This window comes from Athene cunicularia (genome assembly GCF_003259725.1).
Source record: "Athene cunicularia isolate RWA chromosome 2 unlocalized genomic scaffold, athCun1 chr2_part1, whole genome shotgun sequence".
Classification (NCBI taxonomy): domain Eukaryota; kingdom Metazoa; phylum Chordata; class Aves; order Strigiformes; family Strigidae; genus Athene; species Athene cunicularia.
This window is the reverse complement of record NW_020799095.1, coordinates 116,489,299-116,514,522: the sequence shown is the minus strand read 5'-3', so window position 1 is coordinate 116,514,522 and position 25,224 is coordinate 116,489,299. Positions and strand designations below refer to the sequence as shown.

Below are 25,224 nucleotides of genomic sequence, written 5' to 3'. Positions count from 1 at the left end.
GGGCCGAGCGCCCTGCGCATGCGTGCGCAGCGCCTACGCGAGCCGTGCTGCGTTCTTGAGGCGTGGCGGAGGGCTGCCACGCAGGTCCCTTCGATAGCTCAGCTGGTAGAGCGGAGGACTGTAGAGGCTCTGGTCTGCGGAAATCCTTAGGTCGCTGGTTCGATTCCGGCTCGAAGGAGACGCCAATTTTTTTTGCTTTTGCGTCGTGCAAAGTGCTTTTAAACAGCTGCTCTTTAATCGGTTGCAGACACGGCTGTTTTTCGCTAAGAAATGCAGCTGAATTGCAAACCGAGCTTTTCTGCGCCGAGTCCCTTTCAGGAGGAGCTGTTGATGCGGGAGCAGAGGTTGAGGCGCCTGTGGCATGGCTGCCAACACCTCGTTAATTTTCAGGGAAAACAAGGTGTATGTTGTTCTTGCTCCAACTCACCACAACCCCTCACAAAGCATGTTAGTGCAGGAGGATACTTGTTGAGATCCCTTTATCTCATCGCAGTTAATTAGGATGTTGAAATTCTGAGGGTCTTTTTTTCCGAACCTACTCTCCTCTTCCCCAAACGTCTAGACATTATTTTTCCAGAAGAAGGAAGTATTTGTACACCTACGTACTGCCACATTAGGAATACATTTTCAACCCAGCCAGGTGATACTTAGCACATGTTAACTCTCTCCCCTAGTGGGAAACTGGGATCACCTTTTCTGTACTGTCTTGTAGGTGTCAGCTACCATGTAGTTGTCCCATTATTACTGACTCACCCTGGGACAGGTGACACTGGCACAAAGGACTGAGTCCTCTTGTATGAAACTCTGCACCTGTTCATCTCTCTCAAAGTGAAAGGAGGTGCCAGATGTCATGATTTAACTGACTTAACTTCGTGGAGGGAAGGAAGGGGATTCCTGACATCTGTGGTCTTTCTCCCTGCTTTGTAACAGCACAATGAACATTTTCTTCCCTATAGAAAATGACAGCATAGAAGAAGAAATTAGTAATTTTAACTGTGCTCCATTTTGCATGCCTCACCGTTTTTCTTTAATGATTTTATTCTAATAAGAGGCAGAAACGTAATTCTTTTTAACTGAAATCATACCCATACCTTGGGTATTCATTCTGAGGGAAGGTAGGTAACAAAACTAAATGACATATAATTACGTTTGAGGGGTTTTTTTTGATTAAGCAGAGTGCTTTATCACACAAACGTGTTGTGGGGAGAAAAGTGCAAAAACTACCTATATAACTGGTTATATTGATTGTAGGCCTAAATCTTCTACGATACTCTTCCATCTGGTATTTTGAGTGAATCTGGGTATGAGTTAATCTCTAAACATACACAAGGACACCTCTTTGAGAATACATCCAGCCGAAACAGTTGCCCCTCTTGTCCATTTTTCAAATGCTTGTGCTTCTGCGGTCACAGAGACTGGATACCATCCTAGTGAGAAATATTCCTGCCTCGTGGCTGGCCCAGATTATCTGGCACTCTGCACCAGATTTTGGACAGATGCAAAACCCCCAAGTAAGATGCTGGCTCCAGAGAAGTTCACAGGACGTCTGCCATTGTCCTCAGCACCATCACGGTTTCACTCTCTGCATGCCCTTTGCTGGGGGAAATCATTCCATACAGGAATTGGTGCTAGTAAAACTACTGTTATATCACTTCATCACACTGCTGATATTGTTTTTATGTAGACAAGCATTCGGCATTATATAAGGGATTTTCAAGGTGCAGTTATAGCTCTGGCTGCTTTGCATAGGTAGGCGCATCTGCTGCAATCCAAAACTTAGTTCCTCTTTGGGGAAAACCTGAGTTGTCACTTGACATTTGCTTGGGCACAAAGCCATCATTTTGGACAGCTATCTCAATAGCTTCTCTAGCTGTTACCGGAATTAAGTTGTTCCTAGTGTGGAAAAGTAAAGGGAGTGCTACAATTCATACATACAATCTTTATTAGTTGGAGTGGTTGAAAGCAAATGTAGATTTGAATGTATAGTACTTTACATATAAATAAATGCAGCAAAACAGAACAAAAATTTGGAGATCTGTACATTTTGAAAAGATTAATGGGTGTGCAACTGAACTTTACACAGAAACAGATCCTGTAAGCATAGTTATGTTCACATTAGAAACTTTTCTGAAAATAAAACAAATGAGTAACATCACATCGAAGAGTTAAATCCTGAAATCCTTATTTATCCTTTCTCCATGTGTCCTCAGACTAGCTGATCCTGACAGCAGTGAGAAAAACAAATGCCCTGGTACTCTGAAAACTAAGTTTCCTCTTTGGAATTAAACCATGGGTTCAGATACTCAGATTTTTAAGCTGCAAGTCCTGGAGAACCCACTCAGAGGCTTGGTCATGAAATTGTTCTGAGGTTTTTGGCTAAGACAATACCTTGTGGCTCTTCTGTACAGACCCCCATGTCTGTAAAAGGGCTTTGCAAACATTCAGGAATTTGTCCAACTTTGCATCACACTGTGAGATTGAGTCATCAATCCTTCCCAAGAAAAATCTCTCATTTAGAAAGAGCAAATAAGAACCACCTGACTTGCAGTACACATCTCAAGCCCATGGAGATCATTTCCTTGATTTCAGTAAACTTTGGCTCTGGCCCATAGAGTGGGGTCCTGAGAGACATCAAAGGTGTTGGATGTGAAAAAAATACCCAACTGCTTTTGCTAATCTGGGATTTAGCTTTCCCTCTCTGGCTTTAGGCCTGCTCTGTAGCTGTTGTTAAAATCAAAGGTGCAATTCACAGTGACTTCCATGGGGAGCAGGAGGAGGGGTTTCACATGGGAAAGAATTCCATGTCTAATGTGTAGCTTTACACTAGACTCTTCTTCCAAAGCCTTTTCCAGCTCTCTGCTGGAAATAGTCACTACATAACATTTGCACACTTTCATGGTGAATTTCTCTCCCAGTAAAACTTAGGAAATCATTTTACCTGCAGATTCATTACATACTAAATTCTCCCTACTCCTTCATTCAGCAATAAGATCTTACACCAGAGCAAACACCATGCAGAGGGGAATAGTGAAGAGAGCCAAAAGATGCATGTGCACAGGGGCGAGTGGGTGCTGGTGTCCCCCCGACACCTGCTCTGCCAGTCTCGCAGCACTAGTACCCTGATGCACACGCCATCTGATCCGGCCACCTGGTGGGAAGACATGCAGCACTCAGTTACCACTGGGAACCTGTTTTCTGGGGTCAGGTCTCCTCAGTGACAGGATGGTATCATCAACCCTCCTTCCCTGGAACCACTAGGATGGATGGGCACATCCCCCCAGCACTGCTGGGCAGGCAGGATGGCCATCTGGATTTATGTACATACGAGTGGCCTCCAAAGTTATTTGCAACACACAACTGAGGACAAAGAGGAGCCCACGGGTAGGAGGGGATTGAGTGCCTGTGCACAGCCCCAGCCATGCCAGAACTTCCCCTCTTCTCTGAAGCAGAGAAATAGGGCTATTACTGAGGGCAATGTGAGCATTCACTGGTCCCAGTGCCTGCACCTGGAGAACAGATATATAACCTGAACTGGAATTAATGGGTTTTAAAATGTCCATGTGCTACAGGAACTTTAAAGAGATGTTGAGAGTAGTATTTCTTGACTTTGGAGTTACAGCTGGTGCTATGAAACACACTATTTTCCCATATATTTAGCTGCCACTGAATGACATCTGATGTGAAAGGTGAGACTAGAAGGAAGATAATAATGTTTCACAACCACAGGATCCAATTTTAAGGAAGGGAATAACACTTTTGACTAGCTATATATTCACCGGTCTATATAATTTAGTGGAACATTACATCCCCCTTTGGACCACAGCACTATGATTAGAGGAGCAAAAATAGCAAATGCACAGAACAGACAATGATCATTGCAACATGATCAATAAGGAAAAATTCAGCTGTCTGAGGCTTAAACTACTACATCAAACCAAGGAAGTGCTAAGTTTAAGATCTCAGAGGTATTTCTTTAGCTGTTACAAATTAGGGGCCTAATTTCTTCATGCTTGCTTTAGCCGTAGCCACACATACCTCCACTGATTTGTGCAGCAGCACACCTGAACCTACAGCTCATCCCACATCTTTACTTACCATGATGCCATGTGCTCTTAAAGGCCCTGTGCCTGGGGCAGAGGGGAGGACCCAGGCTCTCCCCTATGATCTGGGCTGTGAGGAGGACGGTCACTCCTCTGCTTCTTGCCTGCCCTGCCAGGTCCTTGCTGCCGCCACAGCCCTGGAGTCAGTGCTGGCACAATGGCCCCCAGCCCAGTGCCAGCGGGCAGCGAGGCAGGCAGCCAGGGGCACGGTGGAATAAGCAAGCTGACAAAAAGCTGTTGGCTGGGGACCAATTTCCAGCGCATTGCAGCTGCAGCCGGAGAAGCTGGGGCCGGCCAGCACGTCCAGGCAGGATCAGGGAAGTTTTGCCACCAGGCTGTCACTGGCTATGGGGAGAGAAGAGAGGCTCTGGGGCAGCTCAGGGCCTGTCTCCTCCTTCATGGGGCGTTTGCTCACCATCTCCTGGGTTTGCAACTTGTGCAGGGGATGACACAAAGCTTAGATTTGCTCCAGGTGCTGGATGAAGCTCCTGGATTTGGAGTGACCTGTGTTGTAACCCCCAGCAGAATGATCCCAGGTTTATAATTGCTGGGGCTGTGCCGCAGCAAGCCACTAGCTGCTTTCCAAAGAGCATTTCCTCTCTGGGAAGGACATTCCCATCTGCCTTGCCACTAACTTTCCCTCTGAGGTCTGCTAAAGAGCATTTCACATCCCAGGGCAGGGAGAGACGGAGCCAGTGTGTGCAGAAAGGGCTTCAGGACTGTGTCTGAGAGGTGAAACCACAGGTGAGGGCAGGGAGGACAGCAACTAAAACCAAAGGGAGTAATATTAAAGGGGAATACCTCACTGAGCCTGGCAGCTTGAGGCCATGAGAGAACAGTATGCTGGTCCACAGAGCTCTGTACTGGCCATAGGTATCTCCTTGCAGAGTGCAGATATCAACCTATTGGAAGTGGCCTAGAGGGAGATTCTGCCTTGATATGAAATTACTCTCAGGTTACTCTTGGTTAGCTTAAAGACAACTACAAATACAGGCTGCAGAGCTTATCACTTGTTTCTTCTTGCTGTGACACTTGGTGGGAAGCACCAACAGGTCGTGTTTGCCCATTCTAGGAATCTGTGCGATAGCTCCGATGGCTGTCCCCTATTAGCTGTGTCTTCTCAGTTGCATTAGTCGGCTGAAGCACGATAGGTGTTTCTCCATCTAAATTGGGGAGGAGGACAAAAAGTACTTTAAGAATCCTTCACTTCCTACCCAAGTCAGATTTCTTGTTAGCACCGCAACATACTGTTCTGGCTATGGCTTAACCTTGACTTCACAGACAGCTGTGTGTACTGAAGAGGCTGCAATGCCCACTCTGAGTCTACAAATGCTCTTATGCCTTGTCCATGTGTAATGGCAGATTTCTGGGTGACTATTGCTGTTGCTATTAAACAGGACATTAGCTGTACCTGGTGCTTTGCAGAGATTGCAGGATAAGGGTTCCTGCCCGTTCCAATTGCAAGTGCTTGTTCCTGCAAATGTCTGAATATAATGAGCACTGTTGTGACTCAGCAAGCACTAACCTTGACAGCATTTGCGAGAATGGGCCAGAAATGAGTCTTGTAGAAGGAAAAGTTAACAGTAAAGAAAGAAGAGAGTTAAAAGGAAAAAAAATTATGAGCAGTAATATACTTGAGAGGGAAGAAATCACATACATACGTTCTGAAAGCCAGCTAGTTAAATAAAAATGTTAAATTGTACTTTGAAGTCTTATGTAATATGTATACAATAGAATTTTGAGAATTACTGTTTTAATGAGTTTGGAACTGCCAAAACCTCATATCATCACTGTATAAATCCTTACTGCTTTGTACTTTCTCATTCCATGCAGTATGTGTTTGTTTTCACAATATATCCGTAAAAAATGCATTTGTTGTAGAGTGGAGGAAAGTGAAGTTCTCATAGAGTTTCCTGATGGCGGTTGTGTTCCCTCTGATAATGAACAGTGTTTGGCTGCCCTTCTCCTGGGCCTCTTTCCAACCCACCATCTTTTGAGGGGGCGGAGGGGACTCAAAACTCAAAGACTGACTTTTAAAGGTTCAGCCATCTCAGTGAAGTATTTTAATACAAAAAATTTTGGACTACCTGTATCTTGATAATAACACAGCCTTCACAGTATTTGAATACAAATGATGACTTTTTTGCCAAATGACCAAATGTTCAGAAAAAAACTCATCTGACATTTCCTCCTGTTTACATGACAGTTGATGGGATGAATCATGGGCATAAGATGTAATGTACAGGAGTAACTTAACCCAGAGCAAGAATCTAATTGCATGCCATACGGCTTCCCTTCAGTGGGGGTAGAACAACTTTGACTCTGTCAAGGTGAAAGGCAAGAATGATTAAATGCCAAGCAGCTTCTCTGTATGGGCAATTCCCTATTTAGACACAAGGTCAAAGACAGACATGTTTCATAACTTCTAAAAGTATATGAGTAATTAATGCTAGAGCTCAGCTCAGGCTCAGATTAGTTTGGCAGTTTAAATCAGTTTTTAAGTTGCTGTGTATTTTCTAGATTTCTGAGCAGCACTCCCTCCCACCCTCTGCTACCTCCAAGTTGTTCATTTTCTGGAAGATCATTGATGGAGGGCAGAGACTGGCAGTTCATTTCACAGTGATACCCAGGTGTGCAACAAGAGAGTAGGACCCACTGCAAATCTGCCACATTGCTTCCAGCTGATCTGCAGACACTTCTGACCTGACACCTTCACCAAGCATTTTGCTGCCCTCATTCTTCTAAGATTTATGACGGTTTTTTATCAGAACAGGGACCCATGGTATAATAAACTGTACAAATATAGTCTGCTAATGGAAAGCTGCAGAATGAAGGTGCGGCAGAATTCACAGTTTAAACTGCTTTCTATAGATAGCTCTTGCTCACTGTTCGCCTACATTGCTATCATATGGAGTGCGGAGGAGACAATGAAGTGCTAAAAACTTATTGCTTCTGAGTTGGGAAAGTATTTTGTTTTTCAGGTTCTTTTTTTCTTTTTCTTTTTTTCTCTCCCAGATTTCATTTTCTGTAAAATGAAAGTTGGTCTAGAAATGTCTTGCTTTGTTCTTACAGTGATAACAAGCAGAAGAGAACAAACCTGCCAAAACTGCTTGAGTGCATCATTACAGCCTGAAGTACCAAGGCAATCCAAATTCAAAGGCATCTCCTCTGGGACCACAAAAGTCAACAAAAGGTTTGCCATTGACTTCCCTGGAAGTGAAATCTGGCAATCTGCCCCGTGTGTGTGAGTGAAAGCGATGAACCGTTGCACGCGTCCATGCTGCATATGAGTGAGTGATACCTCCCTCTACCAGTGTATTTTCACAGGTCACCATCATGGCATGAAACCACAGATTACCCTACTTTAAACTTTTTTAATGTCATGTTTGATCTGAAACCCTAAAAACCGTCATGTTTAAAATGTAATAATCCAAACATAAGATTTATTTTCTTCATCTTCCATTGTACATTAGGCCACAGTCCTCTGTAGTACAAATGAATAGTCATGAGAAGAAATCACTTTAACCTAAGTTCAGGCCAGGGCTTTCAAGTCCCTAAGTTCCTTTAGTTCTGATGGTCATGCTACCCATGGAAGTACATGCTGTAAAATGGATCTCTCATGGGAGATATTAATCTAACTGAGCACTAGAACTACTCAAATATATTTGAAGAAAACTTTCTTCTAGAGGAATATGTCAATTCAACAGAATTTAAGCCCTTGACAGTGATTTCAGTGCTTTTACATTTTAGGGAATGGATCACTGAATTTTTGGCCTCACATATCTTTTCTTCACTAACAATTATGGTTAATGGTATGTTAATTTGAGGATTGAAAATCAACTGTGTAACACCTTAATTTTGTTAAGGAGAAATGTGAGTGACTGAAAATAATTACTTTTGTGCCAGTCCAAAAGATGAAGTCTAAATCTCAGCTCCCACAACACGCATATTGCCTCTTTTGCACAGTATGGCCAGCTCCAAGCAGTTCCCAGTGAGTGCAACACAACTGCTAAAGACTCACTCTCAGAGGTTTTTAGCATTTTAGCAGGAATGGTGATGTTTTATCAATGTTGCATTCCTCAGAAAAGCAAATATTTGGATAAATTAAAGTATGAATCTTAGCTTGACAATCTACATTTTGACCTTAGCAAAAAAGTTCTGGCTAGCAATAATATAGATACTGGGGACAGCAGGAAGCAAAGAAAGTCATTAACAGCTAGAATGCTCAGTTTGTGGGCAGAGGGCATGCAAAGAATTTTGATCCTAATAGGATTTCCTCTTCCAAAATGAAATCTGCTTCAGGAGTGATTACAGTTTGTTTCTGAATTACCAACAGGAGCATATCTATTATTTACCTAAAGGAAGGCATCAGTATTGGTTTCTATGTCCCAACATTTGAAAATGTCTGGTGGAAAAGCCCAGTCTTTGCCATTCTAAGTCAGCTGCATCTTTTTGGCCAGCATTCCTAAAATTTGGGGGTGGGGGTCAGGGGGGAGGAAGTGCAGTTTGAGCTGGTTATCATTCAGTTTTCTAAATGCAGTGCCTATTTTCCTTTCAACTGCAGAAAAGACGCTCACATTATCCTCTGTCATTAAGTTTTTACTTCTGTTCCTGATATGTTGCTCTCTTTTAATCTAATTTTAAAATATGGAGAATTCTACTCTACTGGGACAGACTGGTTTTGATTGGTAGGAAAATGTATGAAGACTGAAGTGTAGGAAAGGGACAAATATCTAGTTTTGTTCAGGCACTACTTATATATGTAATATTGTCTTCAAAATACTTAAAACACGTAATTCTACATTCTGTTAATTTTTCACACTGATACTTGGCTAAACTTTAAAAATTATTTTAAAAAATTGATATCTCAGTGAGACTTGGTGGGAGTAAAGGGTTGGGAAAGCAGCCTAAAAATTACTGAATATCAATAAATACCACCTGTGCTGGAAAGAAGGAATTTTTTTTTTTCTGCCACTGGGGAATTTTGTGCTGGATTTTGAGAGAGAACAAAATACCTGCCAAATTACAAAAAAAGGCAGAATTAAAAAATTCTCATCCTTCAAAATTCTATCTTCACATTTCAAACTTAGCTTTGGTGTCATAGACCCATAAATATCAAGACCCATTTTAGATTGGCATTTCTCAGGTACCTAATGTCATAGAGTACATTACATTTACTTCAAATACTGCATTGTGGTTATAAAGTTTTGACTAACAGGGTTTTTTGCCTTTGCAGAGACTGATCAAGTATGATCAATTTTTAAGCTCACTGTATTTACCTTGATAGGCCTCTAGGCAAAACCAATTTAAAAACACCACCACACGTTGGCATATCAGTTATATAAATAGCATTTGTTTCAACTACTACAACTGTTTTGTTACATATTTATGGCAGGGTAAATTTGTGAGAAAAGTTGAGGGGAAAAAAATTCTTCCTGCTAAGGGAACATGACATTTGCAATCTGGCAGTGCTAATTTTAGCATAATAAACGTAAGAATATAACAGCATAAGACCTTCCATAACAATGGAAGAGAAAGAGTGAGCTGACTGCTTAGGTCCTTCCTCTTAAAAAAAAGCATAATCCTAAACACAGTTTATATAAATTTGCAACTGAAAAGTGGCCTAGGTCTTACCCTGATACCTTGGCCTCTTATTGCTGGAGCAAGGATCATTGCCTCTCTCAGCCTGTCCTACAAGTGTCCAAATTGAACAAGTCTGAGATGTTTCTGCTTCCCCTGAATACGAAGGCAAAACTCTGCCCTACTTCAGTAGATTAGGACAGGGCTCTTTATTCAAAATATGTAAACCATGCTGGTGCCAGATTAGGAAATCACCACCATCATCCTTTGGTATAGCCAAAACCTGAGCGTGCAGCCAGGGGGATGGGGCTAGGCTGAGAAAAGAGGGTGACTTGCTGCAAAGAGAGTCCCACTGCCCCCAGGCTGTGTTCCCAGCTGGGCACTCTTGCTCCCTTCTTGGAGTCGTCATTAGCACTCAGCCTGCCCCACCGTGAAGCACAGCGGGGAGTTAAACAGGCATGGAACTATACACATTTCTGAGAGGATTAGTTTTCACCTGGATTGTATCCAAGGTGTGCCTCCTGGTAAGGCAGCACAATTGGTACTGCCAGTGTAGAAGACAGCGAGCAGCTCAGGCACTGGACGGGAGAGGGGCAGGACCATAGCAGCTCCCATGCAAACTCTCTTAGGTTACTGCACAACCTGACTGTTGAAAACTTTGCATCCTTTCTTGAAGCTGTTTCTGGAATGGGTACAGTTAGTCCCATTCAAGTCCCATACAGATCACAGTCAACGATCAATTTTACATGAATAAAACCCAAATGACAGCTTATTCTGGCAGATGAGATGTGGCAAGCACCAGTCCAGGCAGGGCCTAATGTGTAAGTACAGGATCTAGTATATGAAGTGATGTGGGCATGGGGGCTAAAGGGTGAACATCGTCTTTAAGAAATGCCCTGAGACTTCTAATGTTTAAGTGATAAGAGATACAGGAGATATTTAATTGTTAGTGCTGTAAGTTTAGTTTTTCATTAACACACAACTTGGGAAATCCATCAGGTCATGGTGTTAGCTAGAGTGAATTGGCATGTCTCCACTGCTGTTTGGAAGCAGCAACAGCATCGTGAGGAGAACATCTGGCCGACAGGCTTTAAAGATCGCTTTGAACAGCTTTGCCACACAGTAAGCTCCTATAATACACACCTCTTTCCATGTCGTTCTTAATTTGCTCTTCCAAATCTTCCGGAGACACACAAAACTCCTGCTCTTCTCCTTCGGGTGCTTTGGGTTTACACTTTCCACAGCAGCAGTTGAAGCAGCAGCAGAAGCAGCAGCAGAGGTAGCAGCCTGTCAGCAGGCCACAGACTGCAAACAGGCCCTGGGTTAAACACAGTGGGAGGAAAACCCTGTGAGCAATGACCTTCCTCAAACTCAGCTAGCTTGTTACAGCTGAAGGCAGATCGCCAGAGGAACTCTGGTTCCCAAGTTCTTGGCACTCAGAAGAGTGCAGCTGCTGGCCAAGTGCCTGAACAAGAGCCAAATCTTCCAAAGTCTTCCTCACCCACGAGCTCCTACTTGCCACTCAGGACCACGTCCACAAAGAAGACACCAAACAGCAGACCCCCACATGCTCAACTTTTGAAAGTCTGTCTTCAGCTGATGGCCCTCAGAAAAAATTTCCAGGCAGTATGAAAAACCCTACCCACCTTAAAATGACTCATTTCCATCTTAAAAATGACTCATTTGCCCAAAATCCTTTTCACAAACACTTATTTACTGGCAGGTTCTTGTCAATTACAAAGCCAAAAGAAGAAGCAAAGACCCACATAACTTCAGGCATCCAAATTAGGACTGTGGCCCCCGTGGGCTCCCCACATAGTCAATGGGAAGTTAAAAGCCCTTCCAGTGGGTGATTCAGCCCTGGGAGGATTTGAATTGCCTGCTGGGGGTGTCTCTCCCCGTTAGCCTGTTGAGGAGCACACAGGTGACAACTCCTAAATTAGACTCTGGCTCTGGTTTCTTGAGCTGGGGACTCAGGTGGGAAGAAGTTCCCACCTGCATTGTCTTCTGCTCACTCCTGTCCCTGTGGCACAGAGGATAGAGGCTTCAGCAGAGCCAGCACCATTGCTTGGAGCTGAGATCAGAGATCCCAGCCAGATTCAACATCCAGAAAACTTTAATTTACAGAAGTTTTCTTCCTCCACACCAGGTCACTGCCTGGGTTCACAGCACAGCTCCACAGCTGCTCACACTGGGAGCTACATGCTGCGTCACGGCAACGGCATGGGGGGGTTGCAAGAAGGGAGTCCCTAGGCTGGCATTGCCACCCAATGCTCCACAGGGGCATGATGGCAGCCTGACTCCTGACCTGGGGTGGATCCAGGCCTGCACCGAGATGTTTGTGGCAAAGGAGAAACCTCCACATCTCTTCATGGACATAGCAGTGTAAGAGCAAAGGAAAGCCAGTAACATTCCTGAAAAGTGAATCAAAGCTCATATGTGGAATGAGTATGTAAAGCTAGCACAGCTTTGTGGACAACAGGTATATATATAGGTTGGAGGTATAGCCAGGCTTTAGCATTACAGTTGTACAGTCTGCCTTTTACTAACTATTTGTTATATTCATAAGGAAACATGCCACTGAGGAAGAAAGCAAGCACAAATGTCAAGATATTGTCAAACTTTGACAATGAAGGTATGCAAATAACACTCGGTTATGTATGTCTGTCTCAGGCAATGTTAGTGGGGGTTGACTGGAGCATCTTTGAAGGTATTCAAAGTAATGGCAGTAATTAATATAGGCATGTGTCAAGAGTGAGCAAGGTGGTTTTAAATTAAAAGAAGGACTCTGACTTTTTGTTTTAAAATGTTTTCTTTCCAATGGACACCCAAAACTGTTCTAAATGCTGTAGCCCCTAAAATAAGTTATCTGACTGCCATAATGGAGAACAAATCACCGCAATGGATAGAATGAAAAAAAGACAGAATAAAAGTGTATAGAGGGAAAAAATACTTTAATTTATTCATGATACCTTAAATGTTTCAAGATTTCTTGTGCTTATATTATCATAGTTGATAAATCAAGAATCAGTTTATTGATGTGATCAGTAAACTGTCTTCATGGTAGAGGGAAAATTGCATTTTGCTATAACAGTTAAATGAACAACCCCTATGCCTGCCAGTGGAGAAGCAGTTAAAATTCCCATTACCCATGTCAGTATGTTCCCAGTTTAATATGCCTTAACAAGAAGTCTGGCACTCTGAAAAAAAGTAATTTTCGCTTTGCATTTCTCCTTTCATTTGAGTTTATTCACTTCTAATGATACACCTTCTCACAATTGCCAGATTTTCTGAGTATGAGTATGCCTGGGAAGAAAATTTATCAGGAATGTTTGTAGTTGAAGAGAAAGAGAACAGGCAAAAGCTGTCATCCCTACTGTCATCCCTACTTCTGTCTTCTTCTAGAATGGAGGAAATTAGGGTCATCTGCAGATGTTGCCTCAGACTCAAATAGTAGTATGATGGTCAATACAAAAATCTGAAACTGACCCAGCATTTGTGCATGAGTTAGGAAGAATTAAGGAATAGTGAGCTCAGCTTGCAAAAATACACTTGGTGACCTGTTTGTGCTTTGGAGGTGGCAATATTTTGGGTTGAGGGAGAGATAGAGAGACCAGTTATGACAATCCTCAAATGAGTCTATATGCATATTTTGGATTTTTTGTACAGAATTCTTAAAAACGAGAAAGTGGTGATTACTTTTGCTGGGATATTCAGCATATCGCATCTCACCTCTGGGATACAGCTCTCTTGAAACAATCTACACATGCCTTCTTTAGCTGTTAGGGACTTACTAGCTTCTCTCTGTACTACTCTCCACTTCTCTCCTTATGAGTCAAAGTCACAGTGCTTATGTCTGTTCCTGATTTTCTAACCACAGAGGATTTCATACTTAATAAAATCTCCATTAAAGATCAGTAAGCAGAAGAGGAAATAAAAGCTAAAAAAGCAGCAATGAAGTAAACCTTGTTTACCAAGACTGTTACACTGCTGCTCTCTCAGCTCTAAGGCAATGCTTCTTGGCACCTGAACTGGGACAAAGAGGCTGAAGGAGAGGGTGGAAAGCAGAGAAAAGAGGGAATGATCCAGCAGGAGAAAACAGCAGCTGTGGTGGGGCATCCAGCCTGCAACAGGAGTCAGCTACAGCAGATGCAAACAGGCAGCCTCCAGCCTGCTTCTGAGCGTGCAACTGCATCTTTGCAAGTGTAATTTTAACACCAGTATTTCATTCATGACTTTCATTCACTGTTCTTTCTTTGAGCAGCTTCTGTGTCACCCTGATTCAGCAGACAAATTATAGCATCTCAGACCCATGAAGTGCCCAAGTGACTTCCCAGTTTGAAAGGGGACTGTGAGGCAGTGAAGCACTGGCCTGATCTGTGCTGAACACAGGAATCCATGTTCCACTGTTCTCAGATCAAAGCTATCACAGCGTGCTTGCTTCACACAGTACAGATCAGTTTCCAGTGTATTCCAGCAGAGTCCCTGCTTTTCTGTGCTTCTGCTGCTGGAAATAAGTGGGGACATGATGGATTTTGCACATTTGCAGTTCTGTTGGTTTGTTACATTTCTGTAACATACCAGTATTTGCAGAAACACTCATATTTGACATAGGCAAACATCAGAGGATGACAGTGACATAAGATAGTCCATGAACACAACTCCTTTATGATTAGAATAGCCCGTGATGAGTTTTTCCTTGAGCAATACGCTAGTTTCTGACATACCATTCTCTTCCTTTCCTACTCTTTTCCTCCACTCTACCCTTCTCACCTTTTACTTCCACTTCCTTTCTCTCACCCGCTCACCAGGGCACATATATGACACCATAATCACAGACTGTTATGTATTATTATTGCTTACTTACACTGTGTACTATATATAGCAAAGAACACAGCTAAATTTGTACTGTAATATCTTATTAACTGGTTGTCACATAAGTGGGACTTCTTGTATTTGAACAATGAGTCATTTTTATTTAGTCATTACTGAAAAGAAAGTAAAAATTAACCTGAAGCACTAGATTCAAATCTAATTAATGTCTGAAAGTGTTACAAAACATTTAACTATTTACCAAGTTAAAAAGGAGAAGAAAACATTCTATATTAGCACTATTCTGTATTATGTTACATTTTGCCAGTGTTGATTTTCCAGATAATGTTTTTGTTTAATTAAGCTTTTAGTAGCTGTTTAGATTCAGATCCTACTAGTTGTTAAGCCTGTAGACAGACCATGTTTTTCAGGTGCTTCCTTGTGTATGTAATTGTCTGTGTGCATTGTAACATTCCTTTTCCGACAGAAAAACAGCTTACCTTTGCCCACCAGCTTGACAGCATGAAGTAGGTGTTAACATTTTCCTCACCAAACTGCTCTGCCACATAGAGCCCTAATGATCCATACTTGTCATAAATGTTTCGCTTGGACAGATCAGTCAGTGTTGCATGAGCATTGTTGATCTCTTTAAATTTTTCTGCAGCCTCTGGATTGTCTGGATTCTTGTCGGGATGGTATTTCAGAGCCAGTTTTCTTAAACATTAAAAAAAAAAAAAAAAAAAAGGAAAGAAAATGTTAGCTGTATGTGTGCATGTATATGGATATACGGACACTTACAAAACATGACAAAATACTTTAACAGAGATATAATAAGTCTAACTGTGTTTACAGCCTTCTCTTTTTCTAGATCTGATGTATTCAGTAGAAGAAAAAGTGACTGAACATGAAAGTTTTGGTAAAAGAGGGGTTTCTATTACCCTGAGCATGAACTCTGTGTATTGATATCGAGTCAGCTACCATGTTAAAGGAGCCAGTTATATATGCTGAAAGCACAGATTGCAGCATGATAATAAATCACAGGCATTTGTTGCATTATGATTGCCAATTGATTTGCATCATTTAGCAAGTTTCAACAAAGATAAAGATTTTTAAAAAGTCATTTAGAAACATGACAATCACCCTGCTTATGCCATCATCTTCTTTATACCAAAGAAAATTCTGTATTCAATTGCCTATCAATAGTAGCTATATTAAAATTTTTTAAACAGTGTCTTGTGTTTGCAGAAGTCCAGGCAGTGATGGAGGAAAACACAGTTAGGAGTTGCAATAGAAAGGAAGCATCTTTCTGAAGCACAAGGTGGAGAAGCATAGTGAGTTAGCCTCAGTTTCAAGTGCCTGTCTTAGGGCCTAATTCCCCACTGCTGCACTTCTGAGACAATCCTTAAAGCACTGGAAGCTGATGGTCAACTGGTCTGGGCTGTTTATGCTGGTAGGAAACCTTTGCCAGGACAGGGCTAGGAAAGGTCCTGCCTTCCTCCCCTGTATTCTGTGATATCGCATCTGAGGACAGGTGCAGCTTGAGAGGAACAGTGTGGGACTGTTGGCTCACAGACAGCGCTGGGGAAGCACAGCTGAGAAAAGAGGGTTTGCTTCCAACCATGGTGAAGCACTCGCACTATGAGCTCACATGTACGTGCAAAACAAGCATAGACAGAAGTGTATCTTAAAAAAATCTCCACTCCCTTTGAAGAACTGGCAAGATTTTTCCAGGACATTTATTTAATGACTAGTGCTGACCTCTAGTGGCATCAGAAGTGATTTAGTAGTGCTTTAAATCTGATTCTCACCTCAGTCAAGCTATGTTGCATTTTGTAAATAGTCTCTCCAAGTGTTTCAGGAGCTAGCCGTGACTGTTATTCCCCAAAATATTATTTGTGGTGTGAAGGGAGTGTGCCCACACTTCCTTTAACAAATCTATCTTCAGAGTGGAGTCCTGCTTGACATTCCATTGAAGTCCCAGTACAGGTTACTCCCCTAGTAAAATGTGACTGCTTTGCTCCTGATGACAGTTCCTGCCTCGGAGACATTCTGACAATATCAAGACTGATATGAGCCTGGGAACAGCCTCTGCCAACGATCTCTTCAGTTCTGTACTCTGAACTCAAGTAATCTTCTCATACATCATAAATAACTCCTTAAACAAGTCTCTGATAGCATGAAGGGCTTCAAAGAATCACAGAATCATCTAGGTTGGAAAAGATCTTGAAGATCATCTAGTCCAACCATTAACCGAGCACTGACAGTTCCCAACTACACCATGTCCCTAAGCGCTATGTCACTACATTCAGTCATATTTAATATACTGTGCATGTGGTACCCTGAACATAATTTTTCAGTCATATTTAACATGTGGTACCTTAAACATAATAAAAGTTGAAATAGGAGAACTGGAGAAACAAGCTAAGTCTTGCATGACTAATGACATTATGTGCCATCCAAGTATTTAAGTAGCTTATGCAATCTATCTCTTTTCTTAGCTGAAACCAAACCCCAGCAATTAGAATTAAAAAAAAAAAAAAAAGGGAGAGGTATTACTTTCATGGTTGAAGGCATCAGACGATCAATCTCCTCCCTTTCTTTCATTATAGACACAAAGACATCTCCAGCTTTCTCCATATCCTAAACAATCTAATTTAAAAAATCAGAATTTGAACAAAATGTAGTTTTGAAAAGGTGAAAAATATTAGTTGCACACTCAGTTACTTAGTACTGCTTTAGAGTAGTAACAGAATTATTTTCAACATAGTAAAGTTAACAAAAGATGAGATATGTTCTTATTTTGATTTTGAGAAAACTGTCCTCACTAAAAATAGTACATTAACAAAAGAACTCCCTGCACACCTAGATGACATATACTAATTCAAGATTATTTATGGATATATAATGTATATATGGGTAGATATATAATGGGAAAGCAATATATATACTGGTAGGTCCATTCATAGGAGTGAGAAAAAGGACTGTGTTAGGTCCAACCCAAGAAACAACAAAATTAAAGACCAAAACTCTGTGACATAACATGAAGTATCAGCATTATAGAAGATTCACCTGTGGGTCTCTAGAAAAGTGATATGCCTAGTTATGTGAAAATTGTGGTGCATTTTGAGTAGAGAGAAAAGAAGCCAAAATACGAAGAGTGAAACAAACACAGAAGTTTGCTGTCCCTTACAGTACACATGAATTTATGTGCAAAGTTTTCTTACATTAAATGGTCTTCTCATTCACCAAATTGGGACCAACACCAGTTCAACACTTACAGCAGCAAGAAATGGGATGCGTTTGCAGAGAAAAGTGACAAGAAGGAGAGAAATAGATATACTGCAAGATATCTACGTCACTCAGAGAAATGAAGTAGAAAAACAGGATAAGGATATCTGTCAGTGGGAGGCTTAGCATGACAGGTGAGATCAGGCCAGACTGTGCTGGAGGGCTAGGTCTGATAAGGGTATATCTGTGTGAGGGGAGAAACAATTTCAAAGAAATAAAGCATGCTGTTCAGGGTGAGAAATGGTTGTGCTATGAAGTATAAAAGAGTGGATGATATGTAAATTTAATTCCTTCGATAGCTCAGCTGGTAGAGCGGAGGACTGTAGGCTCCCTTGCACGGCCATCCTTAGGTCGCTGGTTCAACTCCGGCTCGAAGGAGCGCCCTTTTGGCTCTGACCCATGCCCTGGGGCACCTCTGCCTTTTTAGCCCTGCCCAGATGGCTCCACTTCAAGGGCTGCCCAGCCTGGAGCTCTTGCCTGAGGCGGGGAGGAGCACCACCCAAGCCAGTGTGGACTGAACCCAGTGCAGGGGATGATGGCACCGGCACACTGGGCTTGTCAGGGGTCGCCTCCAACAGGGAAGCCAGTGTGTGAGTTGCTGGGGCTGTGAGAGAAACGCCAGTAGGAGGCCCAAGATGTGCGGCACATCCAGCCTGGGTCAAGGTGGCTGCCTGTGCGGGGAGAGGACCTCAGGCAGGGGCTGTGTGCTGGGGAATTAGCTCAAGTGGTAGAGCGCTCGCTTAGCATGTGAGAGGCAGCGGGATCGATGCCCGCATTCTCCAATGCTTTTCGTTCCCCTTGCCTGGACACAGGGCCCTTGGCCTGGGGCCCTCTGTCCTCTGGCGGCTGCGGGGAGAACGTGGTGTGCCCAGGCTTTACAGAGGACGACGACATCCAGGGATCTATCAAGAGCTGTATGGGCAGTTTACCGGAGGAAGTGAATTTCTCCCTCTTTGCTTGACAGTCGTCAGATGTCCCCCTTGGTACTTTTTCCCGCTCCCCCATAGAGGAAGGGCATCAACGCAATGGTGCAGCCTCGGTGCAGGGCCAATAAAAAGCCCAGAGAATGGAGGGTTTTCTCTCTGAATATGGGCTGAGGACAGTGGGCATGTTCATCTTTTAGGGCGAGAGGATCGGGGAGCTTCTGGACGACCTGCCAGCTCGTAGGATTTGGTTTCTGTGTAGAGGAATGGCTGTGCATCATTCTGGTGCTTGGCCGGAGGGCAAAAGGGAGCACGGTGAAACTGAAGCGAGGGAAGCTGCAGCAGGGTATGAGTAAGCTCCTTGTACCACTGAGGAGAGTCCTGCTGAAGAAGATGCCGTGCAAGGATCCCGTGGAGCCTTTCTGTCTGTGTGCATGTGCAAATTGACGGGCTCTAGGGTTGAGCAAGGGAGCGCGATGACGGAGCTGAGTCTGTGTGGAGAGGGATGCTGGGCTAGAGGCATCAGAGAACACTGCGGATAGGGAAGTGTTGGATGAGTGTGTGATGGGCGAGGCAGTGGGCAGAGCCCCATGATTCCTTCGATAGCTCAGCTGGTAGAGCGGAGGACTGTAGGCTCCCTTGCACGGCCATCCTTAGGTCGCTGGTTCAACTCCGGCTCGAAGGAGCGCCCTTTTGGCTCTGACCCATGCCCTGGGGCACCTCTGCCTTTTTAGCCCTGCCCAGATGGCTCCACTTCAAGGGCTGCCCAGCCTGGAGCTCTTGCCTGAGGCGGGGAGGAGCACCACCCAAGCCAGTGTGGACTGAACCCAGTGCAGGGGATGATGGCACCGGCACACTGGGCTTGTCAGGGGTCGCCTCCAACAGGGAAGCCAGTGTGTGAGTTGCTGGGGCTGTGAGAGAAACGCCAGTAGGAGGCCCAAGATGTGCGGCACATCCAGCCTGGGTCAAGGTGGCTGCCTGTGCGGGGAGAGGACCTCAGGCAGGGGCTGTGTGCTGGGGAATTAGCTCAAGTGGTAGAGCGCTCGCTTAGCATGTGAGAGGCAGCGGGATCGATGCCCGCATTCTCCAATGCTTTTCGTTCCCCTTGCCTGGACACAGGGCCCTTGGCCTGGGGCCCTCTGTCCTCTGGCGGCTGCGGGGAGAACGTGGTGTGCCCAGGCTTTACAGAGGACGACGACATCCAGGGATCTATCAAGAGCTGTATGGGCAGTTTACCGGAGGAAGTGAATTTCTCCCTCTTTGCTTGACAGTCGTCAGATGTCCCCCTTGGTACTTTTTCCCGCTCCCCCATAGAGGAAGGGCATCAACGCAATGGTGCAGCCTCGGTGCAGGGCCAATAAAAAGCCCAGAGAATGGAGGGTTTTCTCTCTGAATATGGGCTGAGGACAGTGGGCATGTTCATCTTTTAGGGCGAGAGGATCGGGGAGCTTCTGGACGACCTGCCAGCTCGTAGGATTTGGTTTCTGTGTAGAGGAATGGCTGTGCATCATTCTGGTGCTTGGCCGGAGGGCAAAAGGGAGCACGGTGAAACTGAAGCGAGGGAAGCTGCAGCAGGGTATGAGTAAGCTCCTTGTACCACTGAGGAGAGTCCTGCTGAAGAAGATGCCGTGCAAGGATCCCGTGGAGCCTTTCTGTCTGTGTGCATGTGCAAATTGACGGGCTCTAGGGTTGAGCAAGGGAGCGCGATGACGGAGCTGAGTCTGTGTGGAGAGGGATGCTGGGCTAGAGGCATCAGAGAACACTGCGGATAGGGAAGTGTTGGATGAGTGTGTGATGGGCGAGGCAGTGGGCAGAGCCCCATGATTCCTTCGATAGCTCAGCTGGTAGAGCGGAGGACTGTAGGCTCCCTTGCACGGCCATCCTTAGGTCGCTGGTTCAACTCCGGCTCGAAGGAGCGCCCTTTTGGCTCTGACCCATGCCCTGGGGCACCTCTGCCTTTTTAGCCCTGCCCAGATGGCTCCACTTCAAGGGCTGCCCAGCCTGGAGCTCTTGCCTGAGGCGGGGAGGAGCACCACCCAAGCCAGTGTGGACTGAACCCAGTGCAGGGGATGATGGCACCGGCACACTGGGCTTGTCAGGGGTCGCCTCCAACAGGGAAGCCAGTGTGTGAGTTGCTGGGGCTGTGAGAGAAACGCCAGTAGGAGGCCCAAGATGTGCGGCACATCCAGCCTGGGTCAAGGTGGCTGCCTGTGCGGGGAGAGGACCTCAGGCAGGGGCTGTGTGCTGGGGAATTAGCTCAAGTGGTAGAGCGCTCGCTTAGCATGTGAGAGGCAGCGGGATCGATGCCCGCATTCTCCAATGCTTTTCGTTCCCCTTGCCTGGACACAGGGCCCTTGGCCTGGGGCCCTCTGTCCTCTGGCGGCTGCGGGGAGAACGTGGTGTGCCCAGGCTTTACAGAGGACGACGACATCCAGGGATCTATCAAGAGCTGTATGGGCAGTTTACCGGAGGAAGTGAATTTCTCCCTCTTTGCTTGACAGTCGTCAGATGTCCCCCTTGGTACTTTTTCCCGCTCCCCCATAGAGGAAGGGCATCAACGCAATGGTGCAGCCTCGGTGCAGGGCCAATAAAAAGCCCAGAGAATGGAGGGTTTTCTCTCTGAATATGGGCTGAGGACAGTGGGCATGTTCATCTTTTAGGGCGAGAGGATCGGGGAGCTTCTGGACGACCTGCCAGCTCGTAGGATTTGGTTTCTGTGTAGAGGAATGGCTGTGCATCATTCTGGTGCTTGGCCGGAGGGCAAAAGGGAGCACGGTGAAACTGAAGCGAGGGAAGCTGCAGCAGGGTATGAGTAAGCTCCTTGTACCACTGAGGAGAGTCCTGCTGAAGAAGATGCCGTGCAAGGATCCCGTGGAGCCTTTCTGTCTGTGTGCATGTGCAAATTGACGGGCTCTAGGGTTGAGCAAGGGAGCGCGATGACGGAGCTGAGTCTGTGTGGAGAGGGATGCTGGGCTAGAGGCATCAGAGAACACTGCGGATAGGGAAGTGTTGGATGAGTGTGTGATGGGCGAGGCAGTGGGCAGAGCCCCATGATTCCTTCGATAGCTCAGCTGGTAGAGCGGAGGACTGTAGGCTCCCTTGCACGGCCATCCTTAGGTCGCTGGTTCAACTCCGGCTCGAAGGAGCGCCCTTTTGGCTCTGACCCATGCCCTGGGGCACCTCTGCCTTTTTAGCCCTGCCCAGATGGCTCCACTTCAAGGGCTGCCCAGCCTGGAGCTCTTGCCTGAGGCGGGGAGGAGCACCACCCAAGCCAGTGTGGACTGAACCCAGTGCAGGGGATGATGGCACCGGCACACTGGGCTTGTCAGGGGTCGCCTCCAACAGGGAAGCCAGTGTGTGAGTTGCTGGGGCTGTGAGAGAAACGCCAGTAGGAGGCCCAAGATGTGCGGCACATCCAGCCTGGGTCAAGGTGGCTGCCTGTGCGGGGAGAGGACCTCAGGCAGGGGCTGTGTGCTGGGGAATTAGCTCAAGTGGTAGAGCGCTCGCTTAGCATGTGAGAGGCAGCGGGATCGATGCCCGCATTCTCCAATGCTTTTCGTTCCCCTTGCCTGGACACAGGGCCCTTGGCCTGGGGCCCTCTGTCCTCTGGCGGCTGCGGGGAGAACGTGGTGTGCCCAGGCTTTACAGAGGACGACGACATCCAGGGATCTATCAAGAGCTGTATGGGCAGTTTACCGGAGGAAGTGAATTTCTCCCTCTTTGCTTGACAGTCGTCAGATGTCCCCCTTGGTACTTTTTCCCGCTCCCCCATAGAGGAAGGGCATCAACGCAATGGTGCAGCCTCGGTGCAGGGCCAATAAAAAGCCCAGAGAATGGAGGGTTTTCTCTCTGAATATGGGCTGAGGACAGTGGGCATGTTCATCTTTTAGGGCGAGAGGATCGGGGAGCTTCTGGACGACCTGCCAGCTCGTAGGATTTGGTTTCTGTGTAGAGGAATGGCTGTGCATCATTCTGGTGCTTGGCCGGAGGGCAAAAGGGAGCACGGTGAAACTGAAGCGAGGGAAGCTGCAGCAGGGTATGAGTAAGCTCCTTGTACCACTGAGGAGAGTCCTGCTGAAGAAGATGCCGTGCAAGGATCCCGTGGAGCCTTTCTGTCTGTGTGCATGTGCAAATTGACGGGCTCTAGGGTTGAGCAAGGGAGCGCGATGACGGAGCTGAGTCTGTGTGGAGAGGGATGCTGGGCTAGAGGCATCAGAGAACACTGCGGATAGGGAAGTGTTGGATGAGTGTGTGATGGGCGAGGCAGTGGGCAGAGCCCCATGATTCCTTCGATAGCTCAGCTGGTAGAGCGGAGGACTGTAGGCTCCCTTGCACGGCCATCCTTAGGTCGCTGGTTCAACTCCGGCTCGAAGGAGCGCCCTTTTGGCTCTGACCCATGCCCTGGGGCACCTCTGCCTTTTTAGCCCTGCCCAGATGGCTCCACTTCAAGGGCTGCCCAGCCTGGAGCTCTTGCCTGAGGCGGGGAGGAGCACCACCCAAGCCAGTGTGGACTGAACCCAGTGCAGGGGATGATGGCACCGGCACACTGGGCTTGTCAGGGGTCGCCTCCAACAGGGAAGCCAGTGTGTGAGTTGCTGGGGCTGTGAGAGAAACGCCAGTAGGAGGCCCAAGATGTGCGGCACATCCAGCCTGGGTCAAGGTGGCTGCCTGTGCGGGGAGAGGACCTCAGGCAGGGGCTGTGTGCTGGGGAATTAGCTCAAGTGGTAGAGCGCTCGCTTAGCATGTGAGAGGCAGCGGGATCGATGCCCGCATTCTCCAATGCTTTTCGTTCCCCTTGCCTGGACACAGGGCCCTTGGCCTGGGGCCCTCTGTCCTCTGGCGGCTGCGGGGAGAACGTGGTGTGCCCAGGCTTTACAGAGGACGACGACATCCAGGGATCTATCAAGAGCTGTATGGGCAGTTTACCGGAGGAAGTGAATTTCTCCCTCTTTGCTTGACAGTCGTCAGATGTCCCCCTTGGTACTTTTTCCCGCTCCCCCATAGAGGAAGGGCATCAACGCAATGGTGCAGCCTCGGTGCAGGGCCAATAAAAAGCCCAGAGAATGGAGGGTTTTCTCTCTGAATATGGGCTGAGGACAGTGGGCATGTTCATCTTTTAGGGCGAGAGGATCGGGGAGCTTCTGGACGACCTGCCAGCTCGTAGGATTTGGTTTCTGTGTAGAGGAATGGCTGTGCATCATTCTGGTGCTTGGCCGGAGGGCAAAAGGGAGCACGGTGAAACTGAAGCGAGGGAAGCTGCAGCAGGGTATGAGTAAGCTCCTTGTACCACTGAGGAGAGTCCTGCTGAAGAAGATGCCGTGCAAGGATCCCGTGGAGCCTTTCTGTCTGTGTGCATGTGCAAATTGACGGGCTCTAGGGTTGAGCAAGGGAGCGCGATGACGGAGCTGAGTCTGTGTGGAGAGGGATGCTGGGCTAGAGGCATCAGAGAACACTGCGGATAGGGAAGTGTTGGATGAGTGTGTGATGGGCGAGGCAGTGGGCAGAGCCCCATGATTCCTTCGATAGCTCAGCTGGTAGAGCGGAGGACTGTAGGCTCCCTTGCACGGCCATCCTTAGGTCGCTGGTTCAACTCCGGCTCGAAGGAGCGCCCTTTTGGCTCTGACCCATGCCCTGGGGCACCTCTGCCTTTTTAGCCCTGCCCAGATGGCTCCACTTCAAGGGCTGCCCAGCCTGGAGCTCTTGCCTGAGGCGGGGAGGAGCACCACCCAAGCCAGTGTGGACTGAACCCAGTGCAGGGGATGATGGCACCGGCACACTGGGCTTGTCAGGGGTCGCCTCCAACAGGGAAGCCAGTGTGTGAGTTGCTGGGGCTGTGAGAGAAACGCCAGTAGGAGGCCCAAGATGTGCGGCACATCCAGCCTGGGTCAAGGTGGCTGCCTGTGCGGGGAGAGGACCTCAGGCAGGGGCTGTGTGCTGGGGAATTAGCTCAAGTGGTAGAGCGCTCGCTTAGCATGTGAGAGGCAGCGGGATCGATGCCCGCATTCTCCAATGCTTTTCGTTCCCCTTGCCTGGACACAGGGCCCTTGGCCTGGGGCCCTCTGTCCTCTGGCGGCTGCGGGGAGAACGTGGTGTGCCCAGGCTTTACAGAGGACGACGACATCCAGGGATCTATCAAGAGCTGTATGGGCAGTTTACCGGAGGAAGTGAATTTCTCCCTCTTTGCTTGACAGTCGTCAGATGTCCCCCTTGGTACTTTTTCCCGCTCCCCCATAGAGGAAGGGCATCAACGCAATGGTGCAGCCTCGGTGCAGGGCCAATAAAAAGCCCAGAGAATGGAGGGTTTTCTCTCTGAATATGGGCTGAGGACAGTGGGCATGTTCATCTTTTAGGGCGAGAGGATCGGGGAGCTTCTGGACGACCTGCCAGCTCGTAGGATTTGGTTTCTGTGTAGAGGAATGGCTGTGCATCATTCTGGTGCTTGGCCGGAGGGCAAAAGGGAGCACGGTGAAACTGAAGCGAGGGAAGCTGCAGCAGGGTATGAGTAAGCTCCTTGTACCACT

At 46.6% G+C, this 25,224-nt stretch overlaps 1 protein-coding gene and 13 non-coding genes across 16 annotated transcripts in view; 13 read left to right on the top strand and 1 right to left on the bottom strand.

Annotated features, from left to right (window-relative positions):
- The first annotated feature begins 87 nt into the window (after positions 1-87).
- Positions 88-178, top strand: TRNAY-GUA. The gene is given in 2 exon segments: positions 88-124; positions 143-178. It is a non-coding gene; the product is annotated as a tRNA-Tyr (tRNA).
- Positions 179-1,956: 1,778 nt separating this feature from the next.
- Positions 1,957-25,224, bottom strand: part of DNAJC5B (DnaJ heat shock protein family (Hsp40) member C5 beta) — a 36,370-nt gene continuing 13,102 nt past the window's right edge. For all 3 annotated transcript variants that reach the window (XM_026843312.1, XM_026843310.1, XM_026843311.1), the window contains exons 3-5: positions 14,993-15,206; positions 10,824-10,998; positions 1,957-5,263 (exon numbers count right to left, since the gene is read on the bottom strand). In XM_026843312.1, the coding sequence (XP_026699113.1) occupies positions 5,169-5,263; positions 10,824-10,998; positions 14,993-15,206 (484 nt within the window). In that variant the 3' untranslated portion in view covers positions 1,957-5,168. The remainder of the gene's footprint in view (positions 5,264-10,823; positions 10,999-14,992; positions 15,207-25,224) is intronic.
- Positions 18,070-18,158, top strand: TRNAY-GUA. The gene is given in 2 exon segments: positions 18,070-18,106; positions 18,123-18,158. It is a non-coding gene; the product is annotated as a tRNA-Tyr (tRNA).
- Positions 18,490-18,562, top strand: TRNAA-AGC. The gene has a single exon. It is a non-coding gene; the product is annotated as a tRNA-Ala (tRNA).
- TRNAY-GUA lies at positions 19,300-19,388 on the top strand. The gene is given in 2 exon segments: positions 19,300-19,336; positions 19,353-19,388. It is a non-coding gene; the product is annotated as a tRNA-Tyr (tRNA).
- Positions 19,720-19,792, top strand: TRNAA-AGC. Its single transcript has one exon. It is a non-coding gene; the product is annotated as a tRNA-Ala (tRNA).
- Positions 20,530-20,618, top strand: TRNAY-GUA. The gene is given in 2 exon segments: positions 20,530-20,566; positions 20,583-20,618. It is a non-coding gene; the product is annotated as a tRNA-Tyr (tRNA).
- TRNAA-AGC lies at positions 20,950-21,022 on the top strand. The gene has a single exon. It is a non-coding gene; the product is annotated as a tRNA-Ala (tRNA).
- Positions 21,760-21,848, top strand: TRNAY-GUA. The gene is given in 2 exon segments: positions 21,760-21,796; positions 21,813-21,848. It is a non-coding gene; the product is annotated as a tRNA-Tyr (tRNA).
- Positions 22,180-22,252, top strand: TRNAA-AGC. Its single transcript has one exon. It is a non-coding gene; the product is annotated as a tRNA-Ala (tRNA).
- TRNAY-GUA lies at positions 22,990-23,078 on the top strand. Its single transcript is given in 2 exon segments — positions 22,990-23,026; positions 23,043-23,078. It is a non-coding gene; the product is annotated as a tRNA-Tyr (tRNA).
- On the top strand, positions 23,410-23,482 carry TRNAA-AGC. Its single transcript has one exon. It is a non-coding gene; the product is annotated as a tRNA-Ala (tRNA).
- On the top strand, positions 24,220-24,308 carry TRNAY-GUA. Its single transcript is given in 2 exon segments — positions 24,220-24,256; positions 24,273-24,308. It is a non-coding gene; the product is annotated as a tRNA-Tyr (tRNA).
- TRNAA-AGC lies at positions 24,640-24,712 on the top strand. The gene has a single exon. It is a non-coding gene; the product is annotated as a tRNA-Ala (tRNA).